Source organism: Symphalangus syndactylus, chromosome 19, assembly GCF_028878055.3.
Source record: "Symphalangus syndactylus isolate Jambi chromosome 19, NHGRI_mSymSyn1-v2.1_pri, whole genome shotgun sequence".
NCBI classification, from domain to species: domain Eukaryota; kingdom Metazoa; phylum Chordata; class Mammalia; order Primates; family Hylobatidae; genus Symphalangus; species Symphalangus syndactylus.
This window is the reverse complement of record NC_072434.2, coordinates 74,596,933-74,609,558: the sequence shown is the minus strand read 5'-3', so window position 1 is coordinate 74,609,558 and position 12,626 is coordinate 74,596,933. Positions and strand designations below refer to the sequence as shown.

General features: G+C 44.3%; 1 protein-coding gene and 1 non-coding gene across 2 annotated transcripts in view; one reads left to right on the top strand and one right to left on the bottom strand.

The window, feature by feature from the left end:
- Positions 1–5,193, bottom strand: part of GALNT2 (polypeptide N-acetylgalactosaminyltransferase 2) — a 216,174-nt gene extending 210,981 nt beyond the window's left edge. Inside the window, exon 1 of the mRNA XM_055234905.2 lies at positions 4,700–5,193. Within this exon, the coding sequence (XP_055090880.1) occupies positions 4,700–4,825 (126 nt within the window). The 5' untranslated portion in view covers positions 4,826–5,193. The remainder of the gene's footprint in view (positions 1–4,699) is intronic.
- A 5,007-nt stretch (positions 5,194–10,200) lies between these two features.
- On the top strand, positions 10,201–10,262 carry LOC129459066 (U7 small nuclear RNA). The gene has a single exon (XR_008649878.1). It is a non-coding gene; the product is annotated as a U7 small nuclear RNA (small nuclear RNA).
- The last annotated feature ends 2,364 nt before the right edge of the window (positions 10,263–12,626 follow it).

The following is a 12,626-nucleotide window of genomic DNA, read 5'->3' as shown; positions in this document are numbered from 1 at the left end:
GCGGGCCTGAAGACTCATAAAACCTTCACCAGTCTCCCAGGTATCCCCTACTCCAAGGTCCAACAGAGCCTGGGCAAGCTGACCCCACTCAGTGCTGGGTAAAGCAGCTGCTTTTTCATTTTTGCTCAAGGGTCTAGGGAAGAGCTGGTTACTTTTGCACTGTTCAGCAGTCACACAATCTGTTTCCATTATGTTTGCAGACCCAGAGGCAGCCACAACTTCACTCCAGAATTGGGAAACTTTATTTTCTTTAAAGAGAAGTTTATGTCACAGTGCCACTGTCGGATTATCTGGCTATACAGTGGTTTTCCCTGCTACTGTCCTCCCTACGTCAACTTCAAACTCTCATTTCAAGTGGACTTTCTTTAAACTCCAAACTGATGATAGGTGGCAAGGAGTGATATGGGTGTTCCCCTCCGCATCCACCAAGACGCTCACAGATTTTTGGCACCCATTAAACCACGTGAGGGCCCCATGCTCGACCTCAAGTCATGCATGCTTCCAGGGATCACAGCGACCTGCCCTTCTAACAAGAGGGGCAGGGCTACAGAGGGACAGCAGTGGAGCTCAGAACCTGGGATCCCACCACAGGAACCCCTCGCTCAGGGACACGTCCACCCACTGGTGTACACTCCAACTGCCTAACCACCAAGGCAAGCTGCGCCCTCCACCCACATCCCTGATGGCTGCCCACTACTGAGATCCCCATTCTGACACCACAATTGGGTACAAGAGAGTTGGCATGGTGTCTGGACAACTTCCCAAAAAGTCCATCTCTAACAGCATTTAAGATTCATAGCCCAAACCCCAAACCAACCAGTCAGATCAATCTCAGAGGTGGGGGTGAGGGATAAAAAAAAAAGAAAGACAACTATTTTCCAGAAATCAAGAAGTATATCAGGAATATCGTGAACTTAAGATTCCTGGTTCACTAGACTTTCAAGCGGATATTTAGGCTTTTATTTTTTCAATTTCCTCTTTTAGAGATAGCAGTTATTCAGCACCCACTAACAGTATTTAATTCTCCGAACAAGGCCATGAGGTAAGAATGATTATTCCCACTGCAAAGAGGAGGAAACTGAGGGTCAGAGAGGTTCAATGCATCAGTGAAGGTCACTAAGCACAAAGAGGTAAACAGCTAGGTCTCACTCAACGCCAATAAGTGGATTTGTGCCATGTCCCTTTATTTGAATGTCTACTACTAGCTCAAAAACATTACCAGTTCCCAAATTAAGAACAAACAAGTCCGCTTGGCATTTGAAGCCCATTACCATTTAGTTCTGAATTTCTCCAACTTTACACCCTAACGTTCCCCTCCATGTGTACCATGGTCTAGCCCGGCAAGGTCCTTCACTGTTCCAAGAAGTAACCTGCCCGCCTCCCCCCATGACTCCTAGACGATCCCACCCAAAGTCCCCCACCCTTGGACTCTCGGGTAAGAGATATAGGACTCGTGCCAGCTCAGGGAATAAGGGTGATGCTACTGTGCAAAGTGGACAGGCTCCCAGGGCTGCGGATCATGTCCCTCAACTAACACTGTCCCTTACCTCCCAGCACGCAGGCACACAGGCAAGGGGTCTCAGGCTCCACACACTCTTACAGCAGAGAGAAAAGCCTTCCCTTTCCACCCTAAACAGCCACACTTCACCCACAGGCAGCTTCACTTCCAGAGAAATCCCTTCCTCTATTCTGCGGCTCCATCCACTGCCAACATACCAAAGCCCAGGGGAGACTTAACATGATTAAAATTTTAAAGCATTTAAGAAGCTCAAAAGAAAGGCACCCTTGAAGTGCAAATCATCAATTTCGGAGGAAAGAGCAAAACATGGGGGGAAGGGGTATGGACACAAATGTAAATGAAATGCGATTTTAAACAATATTTTGCATAAACTGTTTTAACATACATGTCTTGAGCCTGGGTGTTGAGTCCTGAGTTGTGTGGCAGTGCCTGAGATTGGTCTTCAGCACTCCCTCCTGCTTAGTTTACTAAACCTGCAATCTGAGGTGAGCTGGCTCTCTGGGTTTTGCCAAGTGGAGAATAACAGTTCTGTGATGAGTTACTTAACAGGCAGGGCACACAATGACAAGCCTGGGCTGGGCTGCTGAAGCAGGAGAAATCCTAGTTGGACTCCCCTCAGACGATCCCTAAAGCCCAATACTGCAGCCTAGTACCCTATGAAAAACGTCAGGATGTGCAGAAACTGGCTAAATATGGAATGAAAGCCCTGACTTGAACAGTATGAGGCAAGAGAAAAAATATAGGTCCACTTATCTCTAAAAAATTATAGCTAGCTTTTAAATTCTGCCTTTCTGTGCATGGCCCGCTATCTTTTTTTATGTCCATACTTTACAAGCCAAACAAACCACGTTTTGTTTTTTGTTTTTTGTTTTTTGGTATGAGAATGAACTAAATTTAGAGACACTTCTAGTGTCTAAATCCATGGAAACAATTGGGGAAGAAAGAAGACTACACGATTTTCCTATAGATCAGGCATTCGTGACAACAGGGCTCTATTTACCCTCTTCGGAAACCATCTTAAGGCTTCTCTTTAACCCAGGGTCCACCACACAAAGTTAATGAGTCTTCCACTGCGATTTCAAAAGCTATTGCATTTACACACCTCTTCCTCAACCAACAAATCACTAAAGCATTCTAAGGGCTGGGATTAAATGTTATGGTTCGTTGACAGAAAGAATAGAATCCCAAATCACCAATCCATGTGTAATTGTTCATTTCCCCCACTTTTTCTACCTGGTCTCCGTGCCTTTCTATATTACCACCAGGAATTCTTAAAAAAAAAAAAAAAAAAAAAAAAAAAAAAAAAAAAAAAAAAAAACTAAGAATCACACACTTCAGGAGTGTCTGAAGACTTCTGCATGGAAGACCCCTCACACCATCCAGGAACTGAAGCCCACCAGAGTGAGGAATCAGCCTCCGGGAGGCGAACAAGCACGCTTGCTCTTTCTAATCACGTGTACTAATGAAAGTGGCAGACTAAGGAAAGAGAAACGCCAAGGGTGGCTTATGTGTTTGGTTTTCTTTGCATGAAAGGCAGAAAGCTTTGCCAGGTCTCACCAGCACACCAGGCTATGCAGAGTGGCCAAGGCACAGTTTACCGGGAAGCAAAAGTTTTAAAAAACATTCCAGTTTGACACGATTATATCTCTGAATGGACTGCACGGCTTTTGCTGGCTGCATGATCTTTGCTGTTCAAGAATAAACCAAGTCTTCACGTACATATACTACCTATACTATTTTTTACAAAAACAGCGCTAAGAGTACAATGTCAGCTCAGAAGCTAGGCCGATTCAGCACGTGGTAAGACGGCTTTATTTCTGCCCTCCTAGATAAAACAAATCCATGTAATTTACCAGAAACCAAATAAGGCACCCATTCCACCTAACATCTTCGGCTATGAATGAATGAATGAAGCAAAGAAAAAAACCTCTGAAGCAGCCAAACCCCGGCGTGGACATCTAGGGGTCTGACTTCAGAACTGAAGTCTGTTCATCTAGTTAGTTCCCTCTGGCTTGTTTCAGGATACCACTCTCTTGTTCCAACCCAACCACCCGTAGTCCATCTCCATTAACTCAGAATTTCCTGGGTTTGGGGTGACACTAAATGTCACAATAACGAGAGTTACAGGAATTCGGAAAAGATAACGCTGCTTTCAAAGCCGAGGAGCCAGTAAAACACTACAAACGTCCCCTGCCGGCATGCTCCAGCCCACAGCCCGACGCCCTGCTCTCCCGGCCGGCGCACGGCCGCAGGACCGCGCTGTCCCGGCTCCTCTCGGCGCTCACCATCCTTCCGAATGCCCAGGGCCCGGCCATACGTGCGGCGGGACGAGGACGCGGAACCGCAGAGCGGCTCACACGGTCCCCACAGCCGGATCACTCGGCCCCTGGAGCATGTTAAAAACACATCCACAGAAGAGGGATTCTCCCTGAAGCGGGGAGTGGGGATGGAAAATGCAAGGGCAGGAGGCCACGTCCGGCTCGTGCGGGAGGGCCAGGGGCCGGGTTGGGCAGAGGGTAACGCTGGGGCCGCAAGGGGACGGCCGGCACTAGCCTCGCTCCAGGCGCAGGGGCGCACTGGTCCCTGGCTCGCACGGGCCCTGGGGCTTTACTTGGAACGGGAGTGGCCGCCCCTGCCCCCCAAAGGTAAAGGGCAAAGAAGGTGGCAGAAACACGGAACCCACGCCCCGCGGAGTGACAGGGGGAAAGGGACGAGGATTTACAGCCGCTGGTATCAAAGGGCTGAAAAGAAACTTGGACTCCTCTCTCCTGCTGTACATGACGCTTTGGAAAGGCGGTCGCCTCTCTCTCCTCTCCTCCCCACCCCCTTTGTGTTTCCCAACACCCCCATCCCTAAACTTCCAACCGCAGGGGATGGGGCTCCCGGCGGCCGCACAAGACTCGAATTACGACGAGCCGAGAGAGGGGCGACGTCCACGAGAGGGGGCAGAGGGGTGAGAAAGGCTGCGGGGGCCGCCCTCTGGGAGCCCGGCGTGAGCAGAGGGGCCGGGTGCACCCCTGCCCTGGGCACTCGGCGCTGAGGCCCGGGACGGGGACGGACGGCGCGAGCAGAGGTCCGGGCGGAGGAGCGCAGGGGCGGCGCGGCGCGGGCAGGGGACAGGGGCGCAGGGTTGGGGGGGGTGGGCGCAGGAGCCCGGCCGCGGCAGGGCGCTCCACTCACCTTCCTGCTGGCGCCGCCGCCCGCGCCCCCGGCCAGCGCAGAGCCGCCCCCCGAGTACATGTAGTAGGCGATGCCCAGCACCCACAGGAAGGCGAAGCAGAGCAGCATCCGCGAGCGCCGCCGCATTCTCCCAACTCGGCCGCCAGCGGGGCCGCTGCTGCTCGCGAGTGCTGCCTGGGCCGGCCGCGGGCGCGGTGGGGGCCGGGGGAGGAGCGGAGGAAGGGGAAGGGCGCGGCGGCGGCTCCTCCTCCCGCGCGGTGCTACTGCTCGGCGGCGGCGCGCACTCGGCGCCCGAGCTCCGCCCCGGGCCGGCGGCGCCGCGCGGCGCCCGAGCAGGAAGCAGCGGCCTCGGAGGCGGCGAGGGGGGTCAGAGAGCAAAGGGCGACCAATCGGCGGCGGCTGCGGGGGCCGGGGCGCGGGCCGCGGGAGGGGACTGCCTCGTCTCCATGGCTGCAGCACGCCGGGCTCCGCAGTGAGGGCCTGGGCGCCGCCCCGCCCCCGGCCGCCCGCCCCCTCAGCGTGCTCCCCCCGCCGGCCGCCCCCTCCCCCGTGAGTGACAGGTGGCTGCCCCGGGACGCGACTGGAGCGCGCGCACACGTGGGCACAGAGCCTTGCTCATGCACACGGGGCCTCTCGGTTACGGGGGCGGTAGTGGCCTCGGCCCTTCCTGCCCAGACTGTCACCTCTTCAGCCTTGGTCTTTGGGGCCACCTCAGACCCTTAACGGGCTTGCTCTTATTGGCCAACTGACCTGAGTTTTTGGTGCAAACCGCCGCTTGAACCCGACTTTGCTGCTGCTTGCTGCAGTTTTCTCACTAATCTTGCAGCAAAACATTCCTGACCCGCTGGTATCGATTTTATCTATATAGGCAGATGTGGAGGTTTTGAGGTAGGAACTGAAAAGGTAATTTTTAAAAGAACATTTTTCTGTGGGTGACAGAGCTATCAATGGTAGAGTTGTTCTTTTCAATAAACACAAAATGAGGAAGAAGGAAAGCAATAATATATTGTTTAAAATCTTTTCTTTCTCATTCGTTGCTTTCTTTAAAAAGCACATTAAGCATCTTTAACGATACAAGAAAACGATCTGTCTTGTAACATAATCTATGTAACCTTGGTGATGCCCTTGTAACACGCAAAGCTTCCAGTGTTCCTAAGAAAGAAATTTTACTTAGAACTTGACATATTAAATGTTTTCAGGAGCTTCTCGGTCAGAGGATAATAGCAGCTGCCTGATATAAGTCCCTACCCATATCCTCAACGAAACAAAAACAAACAAGCCTTCAGCATTACTTAGAGAGAGTGCCATGAACTGAACATTAAATTACTTAAGTAGAAGAAAGAAAAGACATCAAATTCCAACTGAGCTCCCTCCACTATTGCCAAGGACTTAAGTGAAGTACAGGGTTGTCACCTCTTTATAAATAGAAAGTCCAACACCACGAACTAAAAACTGAACAGAGGTCAGGTGCCTTATTGATCAAGGGAAGAGATTTGAAAGAAAACGGAACAAGAGGTGAGAGCCTTGAAGGAGCCTTGCTTCTGGGAAAAAGTCAGATAAATACGGAAAAAAGATAATGTCCTTCAGAGGCCTGACAATGAAGGGAAAGAAGAAAGTCAGAAGGGAAAATTACAAATCCTGCAGAAATTAAAGAGAAGACAACCAGTCCCCTCCCCAAACACCAACATTATCTATTAAAAACTGCATTTCAGTACACAGACAAAAGAGAACACTCTTGAACTGGGAACCCTGCCTCAAAATGCCTAGTAACAGAAAAACATCAAATCAACTGCATATAAAGATTCTGCAAAAAGAAAACAGAAAAGTAATCGCATTTCTGATGACAAAAAAATAAATCATAACATTTTCACTGATTAAAATCCCCACAATAAAAACCATGAAGCATAAGAAAATTGTAATAACCACATATCGAACTGAACAAAGTGTCATGTATTTGTATACACATACACACACACACACATCTAGAATAAGAAATTTCAAAAACTAAAGATAGACTAGACAAAAATTAGGAAGAAATGCAACAAGGGTTGAGAAAATTCAAGAGGGAAATTGAAAACAATGACAAAAACTATCCCAGAAACAAAGAATAATTACAAGGTGTCCAAGGGAGAATATATTCAAATGAAGATATGTAAAAGGATACTGAAGAATGGCAAGAAAACAATCAAGAAATTGAAAATAATACAAAGATAGAAGTAAAAAGGTTCAGAGAGAAGAGGTTAAAATAAAACCAAGGAAAGAAAGACCAAAATGCATGTTAACTGGAGTCTCTAAAGTACAAACATTAAACAATAAACAATAAAACCTAATTAATATTAAAACTATAATCCCAGAAAATAATCCAGGAATAAGGGAAAATTTAAATGTACATGTCAAAAGTGACTTCCATGTACCTTGGGAAATGATCTGGAATTGTCAACTCCTAAATATATTTTAGTAAAACGATTAAATTTTAAAGGCAAAAAAGATCAAATTGCTTATAGAGATAAAAATTTATGCTGGCATCAGACTTCTGAACAGCAACACGCAAAGCCAGGCAACAGTGGAGCAGCATTAACAAGGAACAAAAGTGCCAGGCAGGCTGGGCATAGTGGCTCATGCCTGTAATCTCAGCACTTTGGGAGGCCAGGGTGGGTGGATCACCTGAGGTCAGGAGTTCAAGACCAGCCTGGCCAAAGTGGTGAAACCCCGTCGCTAAAAAAAAAAAAAAAATGAAAATTAGCCAGCAGGTGCCTGTGATCGCAGCTACTCAAGAGGCTGAGATGGAAGAATCGTTTGAACCTGGGAGGCAGAGGTTGCAGTGAGCTGAGATCATGCCATTGCACTCCAGCCTGGGTGACAGAGCGAGACTCCATGACACACTCACAAAAAAGTACCAGGCAGTGATTTTTATGCCCAGCCCTCGAGTGTCAAGGTTATAGGCAAACAGATGTGACCTGAATGCAACATCACACACATGGGCCTTTCGTGAGGAATCTTAGAGAATGAGCTTCCTCCAACCAAGAGACAGCTGAGGAAGCCAGCAGAGTGACTAACAGAGAGCATTTTGTATATTCAGAAGGTGAAAGACTAGTGTATACACATTATACTTTCTGATAAACTTAGAGCAGGTGCAACTAAAGACAACTGGAGGAGAAGGGGAAGAGCAAAGGGAAAATAGAATAATATCATTGTCTGCAATATCAGTAGCAGGTAGGAGTGAAAGGATACCATATAAAACGGACAGACCAGATGTTAAAAGATTAGAAACAAAAAATAGGAATTAAGGGTAATATATTAAAAATATAAATAAAAATCACTAAAACAAAATATACGTATTCCCAAATATTGGAAACCCTATTCCAAAACTCCAAAAGTTCTAAAAATAGCAAAGAATACATACCAAATAATGAAAGAAACACAGTAAGTGTAGCACAGTGATGCAGTAGTTACAAGAGGAAACAGTGTGACACAGCTGAGACCAACCCACATCAGTCATAACAATTTATAAGTGGGCTCAGTTCACCCTTTAAAATAAAAGCTTTTCAAATGTAGGCATAATGGAAACCCCAACTCTGAAAAAGCAGGTGCTGTGATTCTGATATCAAACAAAGTAGATTAGGCCAAAAAGCATTAAATGAGATGAAGAGGGACAATTTATAGCCCAAAACCTTCCTTCCTAAACACTTATCAATTGTATATCATTAGGATTTGATCTGCAAAGTAAAATCATTATTAGTTTGATGGAATAAGGGATGTATGATGGGGATTAAACTTTAGACAATGTTAGAGGTGGAAGAAAACAGGTTGTGGAAGTCTTTCCATTGTACATGGGGCAGGTCTGAAGTCACTGTAGTTTCTAGACCTGAGAATCAGAGGAATAGCTAGATGTGAGATGGGGCATTTCAAAGACAAAGTCGAAACTACAAGGACAAAATGTATCTCATGAGAACAACTAGAATTCATGAGGACAAACTGTAATGTACCTCCAGTGTTAATTATGGAAAAAAAAAACAAAACAAAAACCCACAGTGAGATACCACTTCATATCCATTAGGATAGCTATTATATAAAACTTTTTTTTTTTTTTGATGGAGTCTTGCTCTGTCACCGAGGCTAAAGTGCAGTGGCACAATCTTGGCTCACTGCAACCTCCACCTCCTCGGGTCAAGCCATTCTCCTGCCTCAGCCTCCTGAGCAGCTGGGCCTACAGGCACGTGCCACCATGCCCAGCTAATTTTTGTGTTTTTAGTAGAGATGGGGTTTCACCATATTGGCCAGGCTGGTCTCGAACTCCTGACCTCATGATCCACCTGCCTTGCCCTCCCAAAGTGCTGGGATTACTGGTGTGAGCCACCGCGCCCAGCCTATAAAACATTTTTAAAATAAATAATAAATAAATAAATAACAAGTGTTGGTGAGGATGTAGAGAAATTGGAACCCTTATGCACTGCTGTTGAAAATGGTATAGTGGTTCCTCAAAAAATTAAATTTAGAACTACTATATGATCCAGCAATTCCATTTCTGGTTGCATACATAAAGGAATTGAAAGCAGGGACTCAAACGGATATTTGTACATCCACGTTCATAGCAGTGTTACTTACAGTGGCCAAAGGGTGGGACAACACAAATGTCCATCAACAGATAAATGGACAAACAAAACGTGGTATATCCATACAATGGAATGTTATTCAGCCCTAAAAAAGAAGAAAATTCTAACACGTACCAGAACATGGATGAACCTTGAGGACAGTATGCTAGATGAAATGAGCGAGACACAAAAAGACAAATACCTAATGATTTCACTTATATGAGTTTCCTACAGTAACCAAAATTATAGAGGCAAAAAGTAAAATGGCAGTCACCAGGGGCTTGAGGAAGAGAGGAATGAGGAGTTCCCATTATTATTTATGAGTTCGGAGTTTCAGTTTAAGATGATAACATTCTGGAGATGGATGGTAAATGTACTTAATGGCACAGAATTATATACTTAAAATGGTTATGATGGTAAATTTTATGTGATGCATATTTCATCACAATTTGAAAAAACCACAAATGACAAGTTGGGAGAAATTATCTCCACAACATTATAGATAAAAGGGTAATATCTCTGACATATAAAGTACTTAAACATTAAGGAAAAACCCCAAATCTCCTGTAAAAAATGGGGAAAAGCATAAACAGACAATTCATAGTAAAGATCTACAAAACGTCCATAAACATATGAAAAGACATTAAACTTTGCTCGTAATAGAGTTGTAAATTAAAACTACAAACATGCTATTTATCCTCCCATCAAACCAGTAAAAAATCAAAAGCTTGACAAAACATCCTGTTGGCAAGTCTACAAAAAAAAATAATAAATAAGGAAGACGTCTGTGAACACATATAGGGTAATATCCAGGATATTTGGTAAATGAAAAAAGGAAGTTGCAATAGGTTATGTATCACCTGCTACTTTTTCTGTAACAAAGAGGGGACTAGAAGAAAACATACATGTAAGTGTTATAGCTCTTTTAGAACTTGTGTAGAAGGTTTGCTGGTTTTCACTGGAAAACACTCGTGCAGAAAAGAAAAGACACATGTATCTGCGTATTTTGGCAAAACACACATACACACTCACATACACAATAGTGGTAAACCAGAAAACAATTGAACTGGTTACCTAGAAGGGGTGGGAGGGAAAGGTAGAAGGGATAGGAGAAGAATTGATGCTTCTCTGAGTATACTGTTTTTCCAGGCTTAAATTTTGGAAACATGATAGTGTTCTCTATATTAAAAATAAATAAATAAATAATAAAATCAAGAAAGCTGGGAGGAGAGGAATAAAAACTGAATCCAAACAGAAATATCTGAATCCAATTATATTATAAGTGAATAATATAAAGCTTAAAAAAAAATTCATAACTTTAAACAAAGTACATCAGCTATGTGCTCTCAGCCTAGAACTGGAAAGAATTTTAAAGCCCTTTATTTTTTTCATAGTGTTATGGGTATAGCAATTATATTATTTTATGCATAGTATGCAATTGAGCAAATCAGGAAATACATTGTTTTGGGGAGCTAGGATTTTCACTATAGAAGAAAGGAGATACAGTATGGGATGGAAGAAGGCAAGAAAGATTCCTGTGGAGTAGATTTGGAATTAGAGATAGCAGTATGAACTCATTATTTCATACACACACACACACACACACACACACACATATCTATACTCATATGTATGCATATTTAAACAAATATACATACATATTTCCTAGATCTGTCCACTTAAAGTGCCCTGATTAATAATTCCCCAGTAGCAATGAGCACCCCTTGCACCCAGATCTTGGTTTCTAAATACCATTCTCCACTGTAAGAGTTCACTGGAGAAATTATTGATTCCAGGACTGGGGTTGAGAGGGTATTAAATGAGCCTGGAACATCTTGTTGTACTAGAAGTAAGGAAGGGCAGAAAGAACGAGAGAGAGAGAGAGAGAAAGAGAGAAGCAGAGGAGAGAGAGAGCACAATGTTCAAAGGACATAGGAGCCAGCTTGAAGGGGCCTCACTGGCTAAATCTAAGACAACATATGCACCAAAATAAACACTGAATAAAGTAGAAGTCTAGGTATACACAGTGATAATAAATACATGGACAAAAGGAGAACTCTTTGAGTAGAATGCCAACTGATGGACATTCAGGGAAGAGTGGATCGCCATCTTACAACCATCACAGTGAATGTTTGTTTGGAGAAGACACCTGAATGGATGCTGAAGTGCTTAGGGGAGGAGGAGTTTGATGAACAGGAGATTTACAAGGTCTTCAAATATCTTTCAACAGACATTTGTTAGTTGGATAATAGACATATTATTCACTGCTGGGTGTGGGTGGTGGTGGTGAGGGGGTTGGGGGAATTAGTAGCTGGTGGAGAAACAGGCAGCACCTTGGCCAGGTGACCAAAACTAGCATCACTCATGAGGGTCAGATGGATATCCTGAGTCTGCAGAGAGACTCTGAGAAGGTGACAGCATCATGGCTTTTGTATTCTGGCCAAGGATATATATAAACAAGGGTTGAACAAATTCGAGAAGGAAATTGAAAATAATGACAAACAACTATCCCAGAAACAAAGAATAATTACAAGGTGTCCAAGGGAGAATATATTCAAATGAAAATATGTATTCTGGCCAAGGATGTGAATAAATATCAAGAAAAAAATGGGGAACATTCTGTAAAATAAGTGGTTTGTATTCTTCAGAAATGTCACTTTGTCTATTGTGAAAGACAGAGTAAGGAAATGTCCCAGATTAATGGACCTAAAGAGACATGATAGCTAAATACAATAAAGCCCCTGTAGTGGACAGTAAAAATACTATGGTGAACGTGAGTAGGACAATGAACAAAACAGGACTGTGGACTATAGAGCATAGTCTGATATACCATGGTACACTGTGGTAAATAGTATAATGTCCAATTTTCCGATTTTGCTAACTGTACTATGGTTGCTTAGAAGAATGTTAGGAAATACGATATTTATTAGGAAATATAAACTAAAGTGTCAAGGGTTAAGGGGGCGTGACATACACGAGCTGCTTTCAAAAGATTCAAGAAAAATATAGAGAGAGGATGATAAAAAATGTGGCAAAATATTTTAAAATGGCGAGTGTGGGTAAAGGACATAGGTGAATTCTCTGCACTGTTTTTGCAACTCTTTTGGTAAATTTGAAATCGTTTTCTTTAGAAGTGGTTTTACATGCAATGTGGTGACCCTGAAGTTTCATTCTGCTGATTAGGAAAAAGGCAGAAACCTAAAAACATTCCACTGCAACAACCCCACACCCCATGCATCTAAACGATATTACAACTTGCTTCCCTAGACAGCTGGCATATAAACACCCCCTCCTTGTCTTTCTTCTACCTTCATTTACTTTCCCAACACATCTCC